This window comes from Hyalella azteca, unplaced genomic scaffold (genome assembly GCF_000764305.2).
Source record: "Hyalella azteca isolate HAZT.00-mixed unplaced genomic scaffold, Hazt_2.0.2 contig5196, whole genome shotgun sequence".
NCBI lineage: Eukaryota > Metazoa > Arthropoda > Malacostraca > Amphipoda > Hyalellidae > Hyalella > Hyalella azteca.
The window spans coordinates 98530-124399 of record NW_025935394.1 but is presented as its reverse complement, the minus strand read 5'-3'; the positions used below and the strand labels follow the sequence as shown (position 1 = coordinate 124399).

The window sequence follows — 25870 nt, the reverse complement described above, 5'->3', positions numbered from 1 at the left end:
TATTCAAAGCTCAGCTATAATAATTATATCGTGAAAAAATATTGCATCCCGAGTAATTATTTTATAGAGAATAAGTATTTTATTTTGTGTAATTATTTCCTCGTGGTAAAAGGAAACTCTGACGCTGGTATAGCCGGCATAATTCTAGTAGATTATTGTAGTCAAAAGTTTGGAAATCCTGTAGTTCCCTTTTCTAGAGGGATCATAATTTTCTGATATTTTCGGGTGTTCTTGCCTAGATAAAAATTTAGATTTTTTTCATGAATCAATGTATAATTTACAGTCTTGCTGAAATTCGTACATTATTAATAATCTGAAAAAAAACAAAGATTAGTGAAATATTGCATCTTAACGCTAAAATTATTGCTACACCATACACATGCAATAAAACACTACACGTGCAGGCTTGACAAATTTATTTATTACATTAGCGTGGATATATTGTTCATGGTAAACCTGNCTCCGTATCCGCCGAGACCGTAACCACCTCCGTATCCGCCGAGGCCGTACCCTCCGCCGTATCCACCTCCGTATCCACCGAGACCGTATCCCCCTCCGTATCCGTAGTCACCGTACCCGTAGCTTGGTTGCGGCACGTAGATGGGCTGCACGATGATGTAGCTACCACCACCACGGTAGCCGCCGCCCTTACCGCCACCACCACCCTTTCCACCACCAAAACCACCGCCACCGCCGCCAGGGGAGGGCGCCGCCGCTGCGGTGGCGACCAGTGCCAGTAAGCAGGCACACGCGACCTGACGGGGAGAAAATTTTGTGATGAGTAAAGAGTTCTTAAGAGTTTAAGAAGAGAGTTCTTGAGAGAGAGTTTTAAGAGAGAGTTATTAAGAGTCCCCTGCTTAAGAGTTCTAAAAGCCGGCAGTCAATGACGGTTAAAGTTCGTCTAAAGGCAACTTACGTTAGTCAACTGCTTAGTGAAGTTAGGATTATAGACATACGTTTTATTGAACAGACACTTGACTTTAGCGAATAAACAACTGGGCTTAGTCTAGTGGCAGGCAATTTATTCAACTGAAAACTGACATTCGATAATGAAAAAGTATCTTTAGTCAACACACAATGCTTAAAATTAAGAAATTCTCCTGCTCCCTTCCTGAGTTGGCTGCTGTCAATTCCATTAAGCCCTACTCCGTCAAAAGTCAGGGTCATAACCAAAAATTCACTACAACAAAATAGAAAAATATATTGTAAATTAACGTGCAGGAAGGGTAGAAGGACCTTCAGTCACCTTTTATTGGTGGTGCAAGTTAAACGACCATAACCCTAACAAAAATTTAGGCTCATGAACGACTCTGTTACAGGTGCTGCCTGGTAGTCGGGGAAGCACGCGTAAATCAGCCGCTCTCTATGTCCGCTTCGTTTCGGGTTCGAAGGGCAGCTTCTGGGCTGCTTGCAAGCTCGGTATGACTCGGCACGGCCAACCCTTGTCATACTCTCAGGCGACTATAATGCCAGTTAAGAGATTCTGACCAGACACTGACTTTGATCGGATGACCAAGCAGACCCAAAATAACTTTGTGCCGAGTGTAGCGACTATGCAGCCGAAGCCTACATAGGTATTCCCCGAATTTCATTAGAGCAATAAGGGAAGAAAACTCGAGAAGAGAGACAAATTGCAATAAATATAAATATATATAACTGACGATTTTTCTCAGATACTCAAAGCTTTGCTGAAACTTACTTTTCTACACTGTCGTATTGATATCTTCAGAAAAAGAATGATTTATTAAAACGAATATAAATATTAGAACAAGTTATTCGAAGTCTTTTATTTTAGTTTAGATTTTGTTATAAAAAATTTTCGACCTTGGGCTTCACATCTTTAGCCGTTATAAGGCATTCCATTCCATGAAAATTGGATATTGCAATTGATCAGGTAATGAAGACAATCAACGATGAACTCGATTCATCTAATTTTAAATCAAATCTTTTCAATTCATGAACCTGTCATATTAAGTAGATCTACAATTACTTTACTGCGCGCAGCCTTGCAATGAGGACAACATCGTTAACGATGCTCACAGTCACAATGTTACCTACGACAACAAAAATTTCATTATTATAAATGAAGGAATTATGGCCGGTTATGGAAATTACTTAGGGATATTACGCTTCGAAGAGGACTAAAATAAAGGTTTATAGTGCTAGAACAAATCGTTAATGAATTATAACTGAGCAATATAAATATACAAGGAACTATTTATTTCGTTAGGCGAAATAATGTTCAAGGTAACTTTATTGAAAGTATTTTATTTAGCTGCAGGAAAGTATCGACTACATGGAAACACGTCGGTAAATTGATGCATTATAGCTCTTGATGAATAATAGTTCGTAGCAAAGTTTATTACAAACGATGAAAATAACGATTAAAATGTCCTACAAGGATATTAGGAGTAATAACTACAATGCTTCAGGAAGGAAAATTGTTGTAATTTATGCGGGAAATTACTATCGAATGGAGATCAGAATAAAAATCATGAGTGTTGATAAGATTAAAGATAGTTTAGTGTCAAAATTTTGTGTCTGTGTTGTCGAGTAAGCCACCTCTGGCCAGTCGCCGATCATGGATAATAATAAAAGTGGAAAATATGAGAATACTAAATTTGCATTAAATTTTTTATAGACAAGATTTGACGGCAACCATTACAAATAAATATATTAAGAATGAATACAAATTCAGACTGCTCAACATAGAAGGTAGAGATGTTGTTCTAACCATGTTGTTTCAATTTTTGAATACCGATAATTTTTCGCGAAATTATCATAAGCAATACTACCTTAAAATTAAAAATTTCATTTAACGATACACGGAAGTCTGCATTTAACATTTACATTCAAGTTATTTTGCAATCTCAAATCTACAATCAAAGTTGTTGATGATAAGATGATAATTAAATACCGCGTATGGCAGATCAGAGTTATGGCATCGCTGTCCGTGTCACATCAGAATGTCCTCGTAACTCATTGAAATCAGGAAATTGGTGGCCAATTTTGCTGTATTTCCGTAGTGAGCTGAGCCTGAATAATTCATTTGAGGACTTGGATTATATGCGCACTCACGATCGGCATTTATATTATTTGACAATTAAGCCATTGGGTTGCAAATTTCATGTTAGTAAGTATTATTGATCTAACGATCAGAAATGAGCTATCGCCTATTATGGAAAACTTCTACAGTGAAATTTTTCGTTAATTTTTGGCAAGAATTTTAATTTGTGCATTCTAAAATATGAATTTAGTGAGCGGTTGAAGCGTGCGTATCAGCGGCCTATACGTTCGCTCTTGTATCACCATTGATCTTCGGCTAAAATTATTGATATAAAGTTTCATTGAGCTTCGGCTCCTGTAACTTTAAAAATTACAATTAAATCTTTATCCAAAATATTTTCCATTAATGCAATAATATATTCTTTACTAGAACGGACGGAAAGGTTATATCAATACTGACTCAATTTCACCTTAATAAAACACAAAAACTGTTCAAATAATCAAATCAGCACATTTACAAATTTTCCCAATCAACAAACCATTCAAAAATTTACTGAAACTTTCCACCCATTCATATCATATAATAAACCGAAATACCAGTCTCAATATAGTAACTCAGACTTACTCGACCTATTAATTAACTGCTTTCATATGAAGTCTAATTCCAGAATGCCTCCCAAATGTAAGATATGAAGACAGGCTAGAAATATAACGGCCACATACATTCTGATTATAAACTACCCAAATGATATGAGATCGGGGAGCTCTAAATAACGCGGTGGGCACTTCTGTGAATTGAATCTTGAGCTGACTTAGGACTTTTCTTTGTATCACTTCTCTGCCTTTGACTCGCAGCAGACAATTATGCATTCATATTGAATTATTTTGGATGCGACAGCATTGCAATAAATTAGTTATAGCATTTCTCCATTGTTGACGACAATCTCTCCTGACTTTAATTTTTACTTGGAGAAGAAAATTATGAAAATTCTCGAAAAATTCGGTGGATTAGAGCTAATTTTTTCATTTTGAAAGGTGAAAAAATATTTGAAAATTATCCCAGGATCGTTCGCACGCGTGAACTTTATTAGTGCCGATGCTAAATTTCNCTAGATGTGTATAAGAGACAGACTGTAAGCCGATATTGGGTAAAGAACCGCTTAGAATGTGACCCTTTAAAGACTGAATAAAAGACCGACTGCAACACTGAGCGCCGCGAACATTCGGAAACCTTCATCGAATTTTACGCTAAAACAACCTCACAAAGGCATTATATGGTGCTGCAACATTAAATGAATGTTAAAAAAGAAAAATGTTACCCGAGTGATAAAGGCTTCTACTGCCATCACCAAGCTAACTTTCTTGCTGGGAACTTGAGGAAAAAACCATCTGAGGAGGGCATGGCATGCCCGGAGAAATCTAACGAGCCTTGCCCGTAGCGAGCTTTCGACCGTCAGCATGCGACGTTCTCCTAGCGCAGATTTGGGCAGGTTTTGGTCGCCCAATATTCAAGAAAATCAGAGAGGCGCTATAAGCTATTCCACACCAAGAAAATGACGTTTGAGCAACGTCGAATTAATGCTGATTAAATCACGCGTTATTTAATTCAACGTTGATTCAGCATGCGACGTTCTCTTAGCGCAGATTTGGGCAGGTTTTGGTCGCCCAATATTCAAGAAAATCAGAGAGGCGCTATAAGCTATTTTACACCAGGAAAATGACGTTGGAACAACATCGAAGTAATGTCGATTAAATCATTCAGTATTTAATTCAACATTGATTGAATATCAGATCTCTGGTTGGTTTATAGGACGGACGCTAACTCAGAAAAAGAGGTTCGAATTTTCTGTTCATATTAGTGCTACATTTAATTAGTTTCCTCCATGTATCGATGCATCTTAATTCACTTTCAAATCAGAAATATAATGTTTTATAAGTATCTTGAATCGGATAAGTAATTGAAATATATTCATTTAACGATCGTTGAGGCAAATGCTAAGGGGATAGTTTTCTACTGAAAATTAACCAGTAATTTCATATGACAAGATGATTTTCTTCGAGTTTCATTGGATGACAAGCATACAAAAAGGAGCGGTTAATGGTTATGATAATAAATGTTCATGTATAGCTAAAAATTTTTAAGCCACCTTCAATTATCCTATCTGTAAAACCCTTTCCTTTTTTTGAGTTTGGGTTGACGTAAGTCCGCGTTCAGGTTTTAATTTAACCACAGTTCTGACAACAAATTTCCTTTTTATTGAATGAAAAAGTTGTAGCTGTAAGAACAAACATAAATATATTAACCCAATAAACTTCATTGTATGCTTATAATATTCAAATATAACAAATAATCATCAGAACTATAAACAAGTTAGAAGAAGGCATATATAACTATATTAACACATCGAAATATAGTGGGCAGTTTTGACGCGGGCTACGAACAACTGAGCTGGCATGCAACTATTTGATGCATTGTCACTCTAAACTGTCACTGTCACTCTTTACACTCTAAAGGTCAGATAAACAAGTAAACCATAGGAGCGCATGAGAAATAGACTATTGAAAACTATGCTAACAAAAGGTTCGCTAAAAATGTTTACACTATCAACAGAAACAATGAACAAAGTTCATCTTATTACGAACTTCTTTACAATTTATTGTTCACACTGGCTACATAGGAGAACTCCTTAAATAGTACTGAATGGTGAAAAAGAAGCAAAAATATTTATTCAACATTAAAAAAAGATAATTCAAATTCAACTCCGAATAAAAAGAGTTTTTGAGTTTTTTACTGATCAATAATTATATTTAAAACCATATATACTTAGAAATGGATAAATTAGACTTCACACGAGTAGGAATGACGTTCTGCGTTAATAATAAATAATTGGTTCCAATTACCTCTAGTGTTCTCATGTAACTTTGATAATTATAGTTGAATCTTTCTTTGAAATACTTTCCATGAATGCAATAATATATTTTTAATAGAACAGACGGACTGGATATTTCAATACTGTCTTTTCGCCTTAGCAAAAGACGAAAAGTGTTCAAATAATCAAATCAGCAAATTTACAAATTTTTCAAATCAAACAAAATACAAAACATTTGTCATTCAAAAATATACTGAAACTTTACACTCATTCATATCATATAATAAACCGAAACAACAGTCCCAATATAGTAACTCAGACTGACTCGACCTATTAATTAATTGCTTTTATAGGAAGTCTAATTCCAGAATGCCTTTCAAATTTAAGATATGAAGCTATAAATATAAGGGCCACATACATTCTGATTATAAACTACCCAAATGATATGAGATCGGGGAGCACTAAATAACGCGGTGGGCACTTCTCTAAATTGAATCTGGAGCTGACTTAAGATCACTTCGCTGCCTTTGCCTCGCAGCAGACGATTATGCATTCATATTGAATTACTGTTATTTGATGTTTTCGTACTGCAGTAAATTGGTTATAGTATTTCTCCTTTGCTGACGACTATCTCTCCTCATTTTAATTTTTACTTCGAGCAGAAAATTCTGAAACTTCTCGGAAAATTCGGTGTATCTATTATAGCGAATTTTTTTCGTTTTGAAAGGTGAAAAAATATCTTAACCTTATCCCAGGATCGTTCGCACGCATGAACTTTATTAATACCGATACCATATTTCAACGAAATTCGGTGGAAAATATGATACCTATTTTTAAACCCGATGGTAAATATATTAAAAATCATGAGTCTCCTCACATCTTTCTTGAAAGACTAACAATTCATTCAATTACGGAAATAAATAATTAATTTCAAGCTTTCCCAACTCTGAGTGCCGAACATTTAGATTTTAGGCACAATATGCTGCTAATATTATTATATTATTTTTAATAATATTTATTGATGCTAATATTTTATATTAAATAACGTTAACGACTTCTCCGTTTATTCCAATGTTCGTGAATCTTAAACGAGCAACACCAGGTTGTTCGGTCTCTAACATATGCCTGGCAAAACTAAAGGAAGTTCAGCGTCAGTCGAGCGATAAACACTGCAAATTTTTGGCGTTTCCAGAGCTTTGAATAAAACCCAAGACCTCGAAACGCCGCTCTTCAAACTCCAAAGACATTTCAGTCTGCTGGAGTTTGCATAAATTTTGTCTGGGCTGTCACAATGGAACGCTGCCTGCGATACAACGTGAGAGGCGAATGTCGAACTCCATCTTGAACTGCGTAAGGGCAAGAATACCTCGCTCTCTCTATACTGCCGATCCCTGCGAAACTTTTTCTTTTTGAATATTTTTGAAACCATTGTTTCTTTATCCTTCATTATAGGTTAATAATTTCATAAAATACAATTATTAATTTTCCCGTTGCTAGGAAACCTTCTATTCAAGTGACATTTTATCTCTTCAGGCAATTTTTAAAGCCTGCCTTCTTATTCTACCGGGAACATGCCATTTAAATGGGACGAGTTAAGGACTTTTTCACTCGAAGTGACGAAGAATGTCATCCCAAACTTTCCTCGTGTATTGGTCGCAACTTAAATGGATTCTCGGTGGCAACGTCCTTCACTCCAGCTTACACGGGTAGAAAAAATTAACTCGGACCGAATGTCTGTTCTGTGTTAGTGAAAGTCCGGCGAGTTCTTTCAAGTTTTTGCTGATGGACCGCATGTTGGGGTAAAAGTATGGCGGGCTGAGCGAAAGCATTGCGGTTTACATACTATCTAATATATGAAGGGCATGACTTTACTTTTCATATGTTTTATGTAAAGGAAATTATGACCGCAGGACATGAATTTATATAAGTAATGGAAAATACTATAGGCGACAATAATTGAGGAGTATGAATGATGTCTTTGAAATTCTCAACATATATCAACTATCTATTATCTTTGTCATAGTAGCCGTGATATCCATATTTTATTCCAGGTTTAAAATTCGTTACTATTTGTGAAATTTTTAATATACTTCAGTTTATTCCTAACGCAACACGTACAACAGAAAACCTAAATCGCATTACAAAAAAATAATTTCTTCGCTCATTGCCAACAGGCCGATTTTGCGTTCATTGTTCAGGAATAGATATTCAAAATCGTCTGTAACTAAGTTAAAAACTGTACGTTAGTGCGACCCATGGGTTTATATTAACGTGTGTATAGTAAATCCATGAATGGAATTACTACAAGCTAGATGAATGCGTGGTTATTTTCCCAATCTATTTTTTCTTTACTTATGAATGAAACGGAATTCTGCTAATAGCCTATGGGTGGCATGTGTGACGCTAACAATTTATTCAGCGGCAGCGAAATACCTGAAGGTCGTTTGTGAAAAATTTCGTTCGTTAAATTAGTTTTAAATGTGGTTGCTATCATCTGACAATTTTTTCACGCCATTATTCCCGGATTTACGTAGAGCACAAAAAGTATTTTTCGAACATCAGTGCGCGCGTTGCTATTGATTTAAAAAAATGTTTACTCGAAGCCAATGAAAATGTTCGAATCTTCAATGGGATTTCGAATACTTGAATTCGCTAAAGGCAAATTTGCCTGTCCAATTTGGGGAAACTTTTGACAAATACTATCATATATAACTTGTTGCAAATTTTTTACATGAAATAAATTTGCTATCACAGCAAAAATATGAAATAACCGTTGAAAGAAGCTAACCTATAAAGAAATAGGATAATTTGTCAATTTAATGGATAAATTTAACTTTTGAAATTTATTAATTCCTTTATTTGGTTTAATACAATTGTATGTGATGTAACTTACAATAATATAGCTACTGATTGCATGAATGAGTTTCAAGTCATCAATTGTTTTCATTGCAGGTACAAATCATGAATATCCTAAAATAACAGGATCGGCCATATTTGGACAACAAAATACAACAAATTCTTTTATTTTTACGGTGTAGTGGATCAAACGCCAAATATATTGGCTGTAAATACAGCATTTGTAAACATGGCAGCCATTGCAAAGAGCCAGGCCGTTGATGCGCGTGAGAAATCAAATGACATTTGCATAGAACCTGCCAACGCAATTGTGAATTGTACGAAACTTTCGGTAGTTCCGTGAGCTGAAATTTCGACAGAGCTTTGATGGGTTTTATTCATTTACCATAAACTGAAGAATTTACATCTTGAGAATGAGTAAATCGTGAGTTAAAGCAGAGGAATAGCAGAGGAAAAGCAAAGTAAATTATTCATATATTCATTGATGACGTTTCAGAAACTAGCTTCATAAACAGTTCAAAAAATTCAAAGAATGGGTGAAATTAAATGAAGATCGCAATGAATTTCAGTAAAACTACAAATATATTCAGAAATTTTGAGTTAGCAGTAAAATTTGATGTAGGTAAACTCTGAATACACATTTGATGTAAAAAAGATTCCGAAAAACCAAACAGAATTAAAATTTTCAGGCTTAAAATTCCCTCATGAAAAGCGTTCACAAAATTGAGGCAGCCACAACGCATACCTGATGCGTCAATTGAATATATGAATATTTCGTTTTCTATGTGCAAAATCATTTGAATTTTTAACATGATAATGCAAATTTAGTTCATTTTATTGTCGTTCGTAACAGTGCTTCACTATACAACAGTGCTTCACTATATACGTAACAGTGCTTCACAATACGGTAGCTGCATTTTTCCAATAGGACACGTCATTGTTATGATAGATTACCGTGACCATCGAAGAAGAAATTATCACATTAGGCAAAAAACGGCAATTTCCGGTCATGCACATACACGGAATACTTGTCAGTGAAATTTTTTACCGATGTTTTCATGCATCACAATAATGAAATATTGAAATCACATAGAATCACACGCTGAACATGGGAAATTAAGGTAACTTAATTTCAAGAATTATGATAATTTGTCTATTTGATGGATAAATTTATTTATTTTTTAATTTTAAATTCCCCTATTCAATTTAAAAAAACTGTATGTGATGTAACTTACAATAATATAGCTACTAATTGCATGAATGAGTTTTAAGTCATCGATTGTATTCATTACAAATCATTTACATCCTAAAATAACAAGATAAATAAATATAAACATTAATAAACTAACTACATTAATTAATCGATAAAAGCTAACCACAATAATGAACAATGAAACCTTGGATATCATAATGATAATCAGAAATCACATAAAATTTCCGCAAGCATGCCGTGCTCTGGATATCTGAAGCCTGGAACTGCAGAGGGAGCTTTCACTGCAGCAGGTCTTGCGTAACGGGCGCGTTGAGTAACGCTGAACACCCTTCCTGTCACGGTCCGATGAGTGCAAGTCAATGCTTTCCCAGGCAAAATATATAGATTTTATTAATAAAATTAATTCCTTTTTGTTGGAATGGTGAGTGTGGGAGGCCTTTTTTTAAATAGAGAATATATTGTGAAAACTATTTAAAAATTCAGAGAATGTTCCATCTTTGATCTCAATTATAAAGCATACTTTAAGAAATGTACGGTAAATTTTTCAACATAAAACAAATTCATGCATCATATTTAGATCATTTTTATATGTACCGAAGTGAGTTTTTTTCCTCATTATACTGTATATCTCTCTGCATTTTCTCAACCACGGAGAATATTAATTTCGTGTTATAATTTATTATAAATCTCTCGTAATTCGTTTTATTGGGGTTTTAACTTCCTGATGAGATTGATATTTGAATCAATTTGTTGGCCTTTTTAGTACGCTTGTGACAACAAATAATTTTGCTTTGTTGTAAAGTTAATAGTTAACGACTAAAGGCTCTGTTGTAAAGTTTATAGTCATCAACCTAGGGCTCTGTTGTGAAGTTATTAGTTATCATCCAAAGGCTCTGTTATAAATTTAATAGTTATCAACCTAAAGGTCTGTTGTAACGTTAATAGTTAACAATCAAGGTGGCTATCTCTGAACTTTTACTTAATAACCGTGGCAACAATCGTTTAACTATTACTTACGCATATTTCTGTAAATTTACGAATGCATTTCCTCCTTAATTAATAAGCAAGTTGATGTTGGATTTTTACTAGTTAATTCAGCAATCAGTGACATCCGCATCGCTCCAGTTTAGCTGCAGACCGCATGACTTTATTGCTTGGAAAATTGACTAAATTTTATTCCTACACGCAGTTAGTTATTATTCATCCAGTGCAAATTTCAGCCTATATACTGTAATTATGCGCGCAAGCCCGTTGAAGATATTGATATGGGTTCTGAAAGCACAATTTAGTTACACGTGTGCTCTAAATCAGGTAATCTGCAATTCAATGCCAGCACATGTTGGTTATGGGTATTTCAATAATAATCAATGAAGACTATAATTGGGTAACTTTTCTTAAAAGTTTGCTCTCCAGTCGCCGGCATGACGGCGATTTAAAGGCAGATGTTTGAAGGATAGGTTTTCCATTTCTAGATTTTTTTTTTTGCAAGGTCAGCATTGAAGCTTTCCTTTTAGTCTACGGAACTTTTTAAGCTTGAGCTACAGCAGTTAGCTCTACAAAAGGACAACAGACTTGAATGTGAGTGATGAGTAATTGTATATGATGAGCAATATATAATAGGCCCAGTATAATGAAAATTTTACAGCACTCACGATCACGTATGTTGAAATAGTGCGTGCCGAATTTCAGTGTGATTGGGGGCAGCATTCATAGTGAATTATTACAAGAAGGAGTAAGCCCCTGAATGGCGATGAAAACTTAATTTCAGTTCAACAAGAAATTAATATACCATTTTACAAAGTTCTCGCTTGTACTGTATGTTGAAATTTTTTAATATTCAATATGTACGATTATTCTAAATTGAAACGCGTTGCGGTCTTTCACACAATTTATTCAGTAATACGAATGCCCACTAAGGAAACGGTTACCAGTAATTCATACTATTCATTCAGACGTTAGAATATTCACGTGTAAATGCATGTCGGTCATTCGTACAATTCATACAATCGTATGAATATGCACTTTGGAAGAGCATGACGATCATCTCAACGTGTTTGGAAACCAATGTATTATTTTGCGTTAGATATCAATCGTCAGACGTAAAAATCTATAAATAGTTGATATATTACATAATAGTCCCTGGTTCTCTTGGTTGGCCGAATAAAGTTTAAAATGGATAGAAATAAATCAGTCAATAGACTTAATGTAAACAATAAATAGCATATTATTCACCCATCAAAAGATCAATTCAATCTATAATAAAGTTGTAACTATTAATATTGTATTAGATGTTTGATATTAATCTTAGATATTATTATTATTATTAGATACAACCCAAATTGTGTTGCATTAAACGATTTACCTGCTCGTTGGCATTTACCGAACCCACACGCCCAGTACCCGCGCTCTTCCGAATGCTTCATATGAAAGTGAAACAATCGAAAGTCGCGTGTTTGAGAGAAAAAAAATGAGAAAAAAACTTGCAGAACTCCTGCCCCGCCGAATCCGGAGGCGTTTACCGAAAGCTTTACTCATGCAGGCCTTACCCTAACAAAATTTAGAGTCGCCCCAGCTTCTGGTACCCCAAATCAGAAGCTGACGCGTCTGTAAATTTTCACTGGGTACTCATTTAACAACGGATCTAGTCCTGCAAGGCAGAACATGGTCACTACCTCATTGAAAATTATGGGTACCCCATCCTTGGCCAACCACAAGCCAGCTAATTTCTTGGATACATTTTGAATGGGGAGTGGACTTAGACCTACTGAAGCCAGCAGCCAGCTGTAATGACCCTAGCTTCTGCCCCTATAAAATTGGGACTTTTTTCCCATCGGATTGCAAATTTTAAATTTAACATGGGAATGTGGTGAGTTCCGCAATGCCCTTACATGAAAGTACCCAAAAGGCATGGTTAATGCATGCTTGATGTAGCTTAACTACATCAGCGCCATTCAAACTGCTTGCGAATTAGTTTAAGTTAAGCTCTTTTTGTTGTAATGGTATAATAAAACGTGCCGCGGTAGATACATCAAAGCAGTACCTTATAAATACACAAGATTTGGCAGTTAATGACAATTGACAACAGTTTCAGCATAAAATATTTACCGGTTAAATCTTGACATGCATGTGGCCTTTTATTAGTCTACCGCAATGAGTTATCAAATTATACATCGTATTTATGGCTTTTTTATTTAAAGCATCTTGTTGACTCAAATTTGTAGATAAATTTGTTGGGCCCTTGGCAGCACACCGGCATTAATAGTGTCACGTCTGTTACGATTGTAGAGAAAAAAATTACGTATGCAAAAAAATTGTTATGACGAACTTTCCTGTTACAGAGTTTGACGTAAAAAGTTATGAGATTCGTTTATGTACCACTAACATCAAAGGCATTAAACTTCTTTCGGTCATTTATAAATTTTAGTGGGTATGATTGGTGCCGAGAGTTTTGGGCTCTAGTTTTTTAGTTAATGACGACGCTCTTCTCAGGAATATCATTCTACTTCAAGCTTCAGCAAAAAAATAATCGAAATTGTGACACTACTAACAAACTACGAAACGTATATGGCCAAAAGTTATTGCTTATTAGCCAATAATAAGGTTTAAATGTGTATAAAGCAATTAAAAATTTAAAGCCAATTGTTTGGTTCATGGTTGGCTCATGGAATTTAAAATGGAACAAGTTTTCATTCAATCTTGAATTCAGCAAACATTTTGAAATATTAATCAACACAGAAATTCTGATCTTTGGGTTAATTCAACCTAGAAATCTTTGCTTTTGTACATTATTTATTGTCATTGCAATATTCTAACGGTGATAACTGTAGAATGGGAATTGAAATTTAAGGATAAACTGATTCAATTTATTATTGAACGAGTTTCGAGCATAAAGAGGCTAATTTTCTGTTTAACGGATAAATGTGTTTGATTTAAGTTATTTTTACTAAAATTGCGTAAAATAGACTGCACTAGCCCAACATTTATTAATTCATGCAACAACAAGTGGAAACACGCATTTTAATATTCAAGTCATACTCAAAACAGTGGATAATCGGGGTAACATATTCATCTGCATTCAATAACTGTTCAAAGCAATTAACATCTGCAATAAAAATCCATAAACAAAATCAACATCCACGCTTCAGGCTACCATGACCACGAGAATGTGGATCCAATTACTCAGCATGAATAATGTCGATAAGAAATATAGAAAAAAAATTGGTACAAGTTAAAATAGACTTTTCAGCTCTGGAGCACAGAAGGAGAAAGTGGTCCATCTAAAAACTGGCACAGCCTCTCCTTCCAGCAGCTGCACTCAAAATCAACTGACAAACCCCTGTTCAACAACAGTTGCACTCCAAATCCACTGAATTTTATTCGCTCACCAGCAGCTGCACCCGAATTCAACTGACGGAATCCCTCTAACCAGCAGCTGCACTCGAATTCAACCGACGTTCTCGCTCTCACCAGCAGCTGCACTCGAATTCAACTGACGTACTCGCTCTCACCAGCAGCTGCACTCGAATTCAACCGACGTTCTCGCTCTCACCAGCAGCTGCACTCGAATTCAACCGACGTTCTCGCTCTCACCAGCAGCTGCATTCGAAGTAAACTGAAGTACTCGCTCTCACCAGCAGCTGCACTCGAAGTAAACTGAAGTACTCGCTCTCACCAGCAGCTGCACTCGAAGTAAACTGAAGTACTCGCTCTCACCAGCAGCTGCACTCGAAGTAAACTGAAGTACTCGCTCTCACCAGCAGCTGCACTCGAAGTAAACTGAAGTACTCGCTCTCACCAGCAGCTGCACTCGAAGTAAACTGAAGTACTCGCTCTCACCAGCAGCTGCACTCGAAGTAAACTGAAGTACTCGCTCTCACCAGCAGCTGCACTCGAAGTAAACTGAAGTACTCGCTCTCACCAGCAGCTGCACTCGAAGTAAACTGAAGTACTCGCTCTCACCAGCAGCTGCACTCGAAGTAAACTGAAGTACTCGCTCTCACCAGCAGCTGCACTCGAAGTAAACTGAAGTACTCGCTCTCACCAGCAGCTGCACTCGAAGTAAACTGAAGTACTCGCTCTCACCAGCAGCTGCACTCGAAGTAAACTGAAGTACTCGCTCTCACCAGCAGCTGCACTCGAAGTAAACTGAAGTACTCGCTCTCACCAGCAGCTGCACTCGAAGTAAACTGAAGTACTCGCTCTCACCAGCAGCTGCACTCGAAGTAAACTGAAGTACTCGCTCTCACCAGCAGCTGCACTCGAAGTAAACTGAAGTACTCGCTCTCACCAGCAGCTGCACTCGAAGTAAACTGAAGTACTCGCTCTCACCAGCAGCTGCACTCGAAGTAAACTGAAGTACTCGCTCTCACCAGCAGCTGCACTCGAAGTAAACTGAAGTACTCGCTCTCACCAGCAGCTGCACTCGAAGTAAACTGAAGTACTCGCTCTCACCAGCAGCTGCACTCGAAGTAAACTGAAGTACTCGCTCTCACCAGCAGCTGCACTCGAAGTAAACTGAAGTACTCGCTCTCACCAGCAGCTGCACTCGAAGTAAACTGAAGTACTCNCTTGCAGCATGGTTGAAATGTTGCAGCATGGTTGATATGTTGCAGCATGGTTGATATGTTGCAGCATGGGTGATATGTTGCAGCATGGTTGTTATCTTGCAGCGTGGCTGTTATTTTGCAGCATGGTTGTTATCTTACAGCATGGTTGTTATCTTGTAGCAATTGTTACTGCCTTGCAGCATGGTTGTTATGTTGCAGCAAGGTTGATATATTGCAGAATTGTTAATATCTTGCAGAAGATTTTATGTCTTACAGCATAACTGATATCTTGCAACATATTTGGTGTCTTGCAGCGAGTCTGGTTGATGTCTTACAGCATGATTCTTTCTTGCTACATGACATGATGGTTTCCTGGCTGCATAATTGTTTTTTTTTTTTGCAGCATAATAGTAACCCCGTAGCATATGGATGCTGTCTGGCAGCGTAGTTGACATATTGCAGCCTTGCAATGTAGTTTCTGTCATGCAGCCAGTTTGACGTCTTGCAGCATAGCGGCCTCAATGTCTTCACAGCATCAAATTTCACCCCCTCATATCAGCATGGCATGTTGTACTGATTTAGATTGTTCAATGCCTTGAACTGAGGGAAAGGGAGTTCACCCTTGCAACATTTAAAAAAAGATTGGATGCGTTTTGAGCAAGATCCCGGTTATGGGAAACTACCCTAGGCAAGTGATAATTATTAGGTAACAGCATCTTGCATCGGCTCGACTGAAGGATCACAGATGCACGGAAAATATTCAACGTTACCCCGAGTGTGGAGCGACCTGCCTATATATGGACGGCTTGGGGACGGAGGAAGACGAAGGCGGCGCATCAGCGTGAGCATAGACCAGGAGACGCCAAACTTCACATACGGACATAGGACATAGATGCTGGACAGTAAAATAATAATTTACTTATTATTTTATATTAACTTATTTCACTTTAAGTTCCTGCAGCTTCAATAATTAATTAAAATGTGTGCGTAAGCAGTACGGTTTCATAGCAGCAATCAAAATTTTTCGCGAATTGCTTTTTTTTCTGTGACGGAAGCTGATTGGATTAGCTGCGGTTATTTGGTTTGCGTCGTTCTAAAAGTACTTTGTGCTAAAAAAAGTACTAAATTTAAAAAAAAATTGGCATCGATATTTTCCAAATTTCCAAATTTTGCAATATTAATTACGCGAAAATAAAAGGAATTCTCTTTTAAACGTTAGTTCTTTTAATTTTTTAGAGAGCTAGACATCTCTAAGCGCCCTCAAAATAATATGCTCGTTAATTCTTCTGAACGTTAACATAATTTGAAGCATCCAATTGATATAATTTTGATTGACCTTGTATTAAGAAAGTTACACGCAAGTCAATCAAATAAGAAATTTTTAACGCGATAACTAAATTATTCATAGCTCTGCCATTTAAAATGAAATTGCACGCAGGAAAAGGAATTTTTAAACATAATCTATTCTGCTCTCTATGCAAATTTAAGACATTCACAGACATAAATTCCGATGTCATCACTACAACAAAAAATACAAATGTCAGTTGGTTGTTTCGGCCAGTTCGTTCATAAATTACGGAAGGGGTTCAGAGAAGAGGGAAATCATTTAAATGTAGCGTCTAGTTGCTAGGTCAACGTGTAGTCTGGTGGTTGCTAGTCAACTTGTTGGGTAACACTGACCAAAAATTACGTCTAGCCATGTTTTTGTTCATGTGAGAAAAAAAGGTCAGATCATAGGTTAGTTAATTGGAAATATCGTCCCAGTTTGAAAAATGCTATAGTCTTCTCCTGAATTTATCCGGTAAAATTATATGAACGCTGATTCTGTGCAATTAAAAAACTTCGTTGTTCAGGATAATAATTTTATTTGTAAAATCTACAAAGCAAAGTATGTATATTTCTTACATTAAGTTCAAAGTACTGCCGTTAATTGTTTTACCGAAAATATTACTTATCCCGCCTCAATCTCGTAGTCTTAAATTGACGAAACTTGTATCAGCTTAAATGTAAAACTGAAAGTTGAATGCGTAAAATTTTAGGCTACGCCGGTCTTTAGAGAGCAATAGGAATTTAAACCATCTCAAAGTTTTGATCAGGATTACAATGTGCATTTCTGTTTGTTTTAGAGCCTGCCGTTTTGTCACTCTCTTGACATTCTGAAAACAAAATAAGCTTTCTCAAGGCTTCCAAGAGGACTTTAAGTAAAAATAATTTATTTAACGTTTGTTTAATCACTATTTATCAAAATTTCCGAACTTAAAAACTTATATCCGAAGTAACCAAACTCTTATATTACTTCTACACTAACGTCCAAAAATACGTTTTATGCGCGATAAACCGTATAACTTCCAGGCATTTCTTTCAAACCAAGGTTCGGCAATTTTTTAGACGAAATTGATATGCAATGAGCAGTACGAAAACAGAGAAAAGTTACTACTCCCCCAGTGAATGAGTGAAACTTCACAGAATTGATAATTATTATTCCTTAATTACAATTATTGTGAGTCAGCTGACAACTGAACTGAACTGAACAGCTGACACCAACTGTTCTGCACAACTGACGCCAGGTAGCAGTTGTCACTAAAAATTTCATTGAAATGAATTAATTCTACGATCTTATTTGAATTGAATAGTTTCAGAATTGAAGACATACGAGTAATAACCAAATAAATTGCTTTAACATTATTTATTCTATATTTTATGTTCCAGGTGTCAAGGTTTAACTACAATTTATTTAGAAATATCTTCATTATTGACTTATTGATATGATTGACTTATTGACTATACAAATCAAAATATATATGGTAAATGTTTTAGTCGGCCTTAAAAAAAAAGAACAACTCGTTTTCTAATCTAGGGTGCATAGAAAATGGTTAGGAGCAGTAATTTTAGGCTAACTTTCCTAAGTCTTGTTGATTGTTGAAACTTTCAGCGAAGTAAGATCCGTTAACATAATTAATTAATGTGTTCCACTCGTGTGTGCACAGCATGCTGTGGACACAGTAGATGTTTCAGAGCAAAATTCTCTAATTTTCTAAACATAAGGAAATCTTACTTTAAATAATTATTTTTGTCAGCAAGTAAACTTTGGGCATTAATTTTGACTGCAAATAGTACTGCAGCTAAATTTGTCTGTACGCTGTACGCTCAGCCCTGTCACTATTGCGTGTCCGACTGGACCACGCACATTTTACACAGCCGCGTCATTATTAGTACGACAGTACAACGCACAGTCCCGTCACTATCAAGTTTACAAGTGTACATTGTACAGCCCCGTCACCATGAATGTCTCACAGCATGGTTGAACTAGTAGATATATATATAGTTCAACCATGGTCTCATAGTACAAGATTCAACAGTAATCACTCGTCACTATTTAGTCTCTTACTGTACAATGCTCAGCACCGTTACTATTAGTGTTCAACTGTGCAACGCACAGCTTTTAGTCCCCAACTGTACGACGCACAGCTTTTAGTGCCCAACTGTACGACGCACAGCTTTTAGTGCTTAACTGTACAACGAACAGCCTCCTCACTATTAGTGCCCAACTCTCACTATCAAGTGTTAAATGTTAGCTCATATAATACCCTTGCCCAGTTCGGTGTCACTGCATGATATAGATACCCCGTTTAACCCACATGTGTTACAATATTCTGTTGACCTCTCAACTTTTTATTGAACTCTTATTCCTGAGATGAGTTCTAGTACAACTTTCATGACAGATCAAATTGACTTTTTGAAGCCATCGTTGGCCAAAACTTCCCAACTGGTCCCAACTTNGGTAATAATAATATTAATAATAACAATATTATTATTATTATTATTATTATTATTATTATTGTAATCGATGGTTCTATATTAATTTGCTTTCAAGAATTCCTATTTATAATTTTTATTTTATCGCTACGTAAAAGTAACCCTCCATTAACACAATAACTTCTATAAATCATTTACTGACCTCCGCGCTGTCGGACGTAGACGATGTCCGGCGATGTCAAGCGGACACTCAACTTCCTGCAGCGGATATTGGCTACGCGGCTTCAGTTGCTCCAGAAAATCCGCTGGAAAAGATTGCCTCTGCGAGTCCTTATGAAGAACTGGCGCGGCCTCGGCTCATCTTGATGCGGCAATCTCGACAGCAGAACTTTTTTCTTTGTCATATATGAAGTATTTTTGTATTATTATATATTTTATTTTTGTTTTTCTTGATGCAGGTACTTGCTTTAGAAAAATATGACGCAGTGAGGATAGATGTATGTTTATGGGAAAATATATTTTCATTCAATACCTTTACAATAATAGATATTGAATACACATTTTTAATATATATTGGTCAGATTAGGTCTTTGTAAGTCTTTTATTTTTATCTATTGTTAAAGTTAAGCTTAATTAAAGTGTATTTGTTCATGTAAAATTGATAGCAAGACGATGATATTATTTCCCACTGCTTTATTTTTTGCAGTCTAGTTCCGAAGAACAGTTTTTATCGACTGAACATCGAACTTATCGACGTATCTGCGTTGGTTAGGAAATTTTCTCCTTATACATAATTTATTTAAATAATTATATTTTCAGTTTTAGAATTCAATCGTTTTTTCTGAGGCAATTGATAATTTCTGAACAGAGTCGTTTATCTATCTTTTGGAGAAGCAAAAAAATTATTCACAAAATGAAAATATTCAGTTTACTTACATGCCGGTTTCCCAAAATTAACTTACAATTTAAAAGCAGAGAAAAGTACTTAAAAATATACGATATAACTTGATTATAAATAGTTATTTATGAAAATATAGTAATTTTTGTATAAATTTCTTTGCTTTTTATTCATAAACAATTACATCTTTTGTTCCTGGTTCTTAGTCTGATTTTATCTCTGAATCTCTGTGTTGGCCAAATTAAATATCCTGATCAAATTTATCGACATTTTTCATTACATTTCTTCTAGTGACGTCATCTTCGCGGCGGAACATGAAATATATACATACTTCCGATATTTCTATTATTATTTTTAACTATAACAACATAGTGCAAACAAAAATGATAACGAGCATAAAATTTTTCTCCGTAGTTCGTGGAAAGCTAAATTTGACGACGTATTTGTCCCCATTATTCATCACCAATACACACATACATTATTCATCACCAATACACAGTCGTTGGACACAATCACTGGAAATAGTTGACTCATTGCCTTATTTTCACCAATAAAAAAAAATATGCATCAAACTGGAATAGATTAGAATAATTCTGTAATAGTCTAAGAAAAGATCGTGGCTCAAAAAAAGAACAGAGCTTAATTAAAAAAATCATTTACAATATCATATACAATCGTATACAAAAAAATTGTATATAAAAACTTATGAAAAAAAAGAATATTTGTATATGAAAAACTGGAAATGAGCTTAAGTGATAACACAGATTTGTGACTGTTCAGCCTCGTATAAATGACAAGTAAATTCTGTCGACGACTGTCTCCAATAGATGAGTAACCTTAACGTAAATAATTTCTATACTCGATGAATCCCATATCGTTTGGCATCGTGCACTCAGACAAATGAGTCAAACTCTGGCCAAATATCGATGCACTCATTGCCCTTTTATGAGTCACCCTGACCAGATTAAGTTCGACAGTAATTTATTGTAGATCGAGTATGAGTGCGATTGACTGTAGATCAAGTTTTAGGATAATTTTTTGCAGGATATTGTGAATAAATTTTCATAAATAGCAGATTTCTCAATAAATTACAGTATCGTACAGTTTAGGGCGACGAGCGATCATTTTCTTGGCCCACGCAATTTGTTAGCAGGCAAACCAATCCCTACTATGTTAATGGGTCCAGCCTGTTGGCGCAACAATCATTATCTTGCCTGCCTACACAACAATAATTTCTAATATGAAGCCACAGAATTCAATCATATTTAAAATAAAGATCATTTCATTTATCCGTAATCTGTTTCTTAACCTTAAGCTATACGTATATATCTGCTAAGTTCACTGATATTTTGAAAATAACGGAAAATTGTGCCTAATTCAGACAAGAAATAAAATTCCGAAAACATTGCTGAATAGTTGTGTTTGACATGAAAAAAAAAATCAGTGCAAAGATTTCAAATAATTCGATAAAACTCTGAAAAAATGAGGCTTGCCAAATAGCTTTCCTGTGTCATTACAGTCTTCGAGTATCTGGTTTACAGATTAGAGCCTGACCATCGCCATGGCACCAAAAGAAACATCGTTAATGGCAACACGCCATTAGCGATTGGTCTGACGAGAAGCAGGATTTAATTTTTTTATAAGCTCCTCGCCAATAAACCTGTAGAAGCTAAGGACACTTTGACCCAAATTCTTTGCACGCTTGTGAAGAGGAAGCGTCAGTTTTTTTTTTTTTGCGGGAAAACCGGTGTTCCTCAGAGCAAAATTGAATATTCAATGATGAATTTATCTTTTGTGTGAAAAACTCTATTGTGTCTTGGAATTACAGTGAAGTTTTCAGAAAGATTATTTGTTATAAGTTTGGATGGGTGATGTATAACTTGAGTGTTTTCAGAGAATAATTCTCTGAATATCTGAACAGGAGGAAATCTAATGTTAAAGAATTCTTGTTGCTAGCAAGTGAACTTCATTCATTAATTTTGATTACTACTGCATAAAATACACGAATCATGTTCCGATTGTTAATGTTATATGTTCCCACTCAGAAGAATTAAGAAATTGCTTATGAAAATTCCAGCAATTTCTCATTGAGGAGTTTTTTATTACCAACCAATTTGAATATGAAAAGACGATTGATGAGATACTGGGTTATTTGGACAAAATTTGAGTATAATTATCCGTGTGAACGAAACATTTAGACAGTAAATTAATGAAAACTACTAATAATTGTGTGTCTGAGTTACCTTTATCTACTTTTGTGAACTCAGGGCTCTACTTTTGCATCACACGAGTCCAGTAAATTATTCGGAGTATCTACTTAATATTTTTTTCATGTGAGTGTTAAGATGAATTCCGAGCTGCTGCTTAGGCATGTCTAACTATGTTATTTACTTATTCAAATTATTCATGTATATTCACTGTCTGAAGGTAACTGCTGAGCTAATCAAAGCGATATTTTGGTTCGAAGCTCCAAGCGATTTCTTTTGGAGTTTGTTTCGTTAATTCTAAGAACGAGAATTAAATTAACAGAAACTATCATATCATTTTATTTAAACTTCAAATTTGCATCTCTTGTAGCTTTTGGTACAAATTTTCGAATATATTACTTGATAAAGTGTCAAGCTCAACTTTGCGGGAGTGCAGCGCTCAAAACTTGCACTAGCCGCTCTAGCCGCGCCACGACAGACTCTATCAAGACGATTAGTCGCAGGATTTACCGAAGCATGTTTGCTAAGATTTGTGCAGCAATTAAGGCTGTTCACTGCGGATTTGTGAAGTAATAACACTTCATTACTCGGCCTAAGCGATGCAGTCGACCGTCCTCTCTTCACGAGCCTCGTTGACTTCACGAGAGCCGGGCGCCGGAGTATCGTTAAAATTTCCAAAACAAGCTCGACTTTTTTAGCTTAATTTAAAGCAAATAATTCGGGTCCATTAAGTTCTAATGAAGCTATATACACATTTGCGCCCGAATGAAAGTTGGCTCATAACACTTTATCCAAAATATCCCAATTAGACAAAGTTTAAAAAAATGTTTAAATTTTATTTTACGAATATCAAGAGTTTCTCGGTAAAAATGCTCTTTTGATTTTAGGCTATCAGTATCTGAGAAGTATGCCGTGACAATGTAATTCGATTATTCCTCGATTCTTAATCAAGATCTATTTATTTTATGGGTATTTATGTAAAGAATAAAATGTCCAGGTACACGATGCCGGTAAAAGTGACAGGAATTGGTTCAAAAAATATCCTCGGGAATCATTTATTCGTCTTTTAACCTCATGGGGTACATTTAATTAGTGGCTCATGGTCAACAAAAAATTAATGCCAGTAATTCTCCATAAAACAGGTAATTAAATTGCAAATAATTAAAAGTGTCACAATAAAAAATTTGATCATGAATTAATTTCAAAAATTCTTCAAAGACAGGTGATTTCATGAAAATTTAAATGAATGACTTATGAAGAAATGAGGATAAATGGGCAAACTTCTGTTAATAGTGCATAATTTTCTCATTCAAAAATTTGTTGAATTAATTTGGTATAATTTTTGCAACTCTCTGAATGCATTTTGCTGTGCAGTAATATTCAACTTGGTGCATTGCGCAATGATAAAAAATTTTGAACTGCTGGGTTTAGCTCTCCATGATAGCAAGGGAACGCATTGCAGAGCTACGAAAATATTGCGTGATTGCGCATCACAATTAAAAATATTGTCATTGTTATGCATCATAGGGATGTTTCGTGATTATGCATTATGAAGGTGATGCATGGTCATGGTTCATAAAGATGTGTGTGCTTATAACATGTGATGTCAGCGCTGAAGTGTAGGCTTGATGTGGCCTGTCGCCGATTCTTTTCCTTTTCGCACCTTGTGCATGATTCCTAAACGTGTTGCATGGTTTTGAATCACAAAGATGTTGCATGGTGATGCATCATCAGGGTGTTACATGGTTATGTATCATGAATACGGTGCATGGTTAACTTTTATACATCTCATATATGTTGCATGGTTTTGCAGGATAAAGATGTTGCACGGTAATGCACCATGCCTAACATATGCGTGTTAGGCATCATGAAGATATTGCATGGTTACACATCATAAAGATTTTGCATGCTCATGCGTCATAAATATGGCGCATTGTTAATTGGTCATGCATTATACTTACGTTGCAGGATTAGTCAGCATTAAAATGTTTCCCTTTTGTTCCTCAAGCTGGTACCCTAACCAAATTTAGAGTCGCCCCAGCTTCTGGCGCTCCACGTATGAACGCGTTCAAGAACAGACTAGATAAAGCTATGGAAAAATATATGTTCAGATTTGAAATGCCTAGCTCCATATCGAACCCGGTGGAAGTCTAGTAGCTTTGTTATGTTATGTTATGTTACGTTATGTTATGTTATGTTATGTTATGTTATGTTATGTTATGTTATGTTATGTTATGTTATGTTATGTTATGTTAAATCAGAAGCTACCGCGTCTGTAAATTTTCACTGGGCAGGATGTCACCGCGTATTGCCCTGCCGCTCGCAAGTCGGGCGTCAGAGGCGCGGGCGCTCAGCTTTCGAACAAGTTTTTCATGCTTGTCTTGTCCTGCGATAGACTTCTGTTGTTGTCCATGAGCTAATTCAACTTCTACGCGCTATCTTATCTACTTTGATAATCGGAACACTAATAAGGAAATTGAAGTAGTTTCAAAAATTCCATAAAAGACTCTGATTATGTTGGTAATCCACATAGTTGTCCAATGTCTAAATTATCACACGCATTATCTATAATTTTATGATGTGAGAACCAATTTCGCTACCGTGAGAGAAGCCCGGTTCCCTTGTTGACGTTGAATCACACGAAGAAGGTGTTGAATGATGAATCCATGTTTGAAATATATTAGGTTGACTCACGAGGACTTCCGTCTTTCAGTTCAGCTCACGTGTTGCGTCACTGAGATCGAGAAACGTAAACAATCCCGTCCCAAACAATTCCCATGACGGATTGCTTGACTGGTTTGAACGCATTTCGGTGATTGGTTAATGCCAGTGACGTCACTGAGATCAGTTACGTCACATGCGGACAAAAGGCTCCATCCGCGAAAATGAGCTTCTCATGGGTCAACCTTATACTAGTTCAACCATGAATGAACCCATGTGGGTTATTGCGATAGCTTATAGTCTCGTCTCGTGTTACGCCAGTTGATACAGGCCCCCGTGTAATAATGTATGCCAGATTTTTTATTTTAATCCATGTGTTTTGAAAACACGTTCAACATATATTAAAAGTATTAAAGTCTCCAACAATTTCAGTTAATAAAGCTTTGAATATAATGAGTTTATTATTTAAGTTTATTTATAATGTATAAATTGAAGTTTCATATCACCAGTAGAAAACAATACAGGTTTCATGGCTGTCTCAAATGAGGATGACAAAGCACTTTATTTCTCATGATTTTCACAAACTAACAAACGGTCAACTCGGTTGGCTTCTTTTGCAGTTAATCTCGCGCTGTCAGACTTCGTTCCCACAATAAATTTTGGGATATCGTGAGAGTTGCGAGCTTCATTATAACTGGTGACGCGAAAAATTGGAACATTTAAAAAAATTTTCAAATTACGAAAATTTTAGTAAAGTTGTTCGAAAGGTTTATTGAAGTTTTAAACTCATAAAGTTGCTCTTGGCATTGAAAATCTGATATAGTTACAATGCAATTCAGAGCTTCTAGTGATATACA

The 25870-nt window shown here is 35.8% G+C and overlaps 1 protein-coding gene across 1 annotated transcript; it reads right to left on the bottom strand.

Moving 5' to 3' along the window:
* Positions 1–422: 422 nt before the first annotated feature.
* Positions 423–15541, bottom strand: LOC108680583 (ctenidin-3-like). Its single transcript, XM_018169456.1, has 2 exons — positions 15479–15541; positions 423–755 (listed from the first exon to the last, which is right to left on the bottom strand). The coding sequence occupies exons 1-2, from the start codon at positions 15539–15541 to the stop codon at positions 423–425; spliced, it is 396 nt and encodes a 131-aa protein (XP_018024945.1).
* Between the last annotated feature and the right edge of the window lie 10329 nt (positions 15542–25870).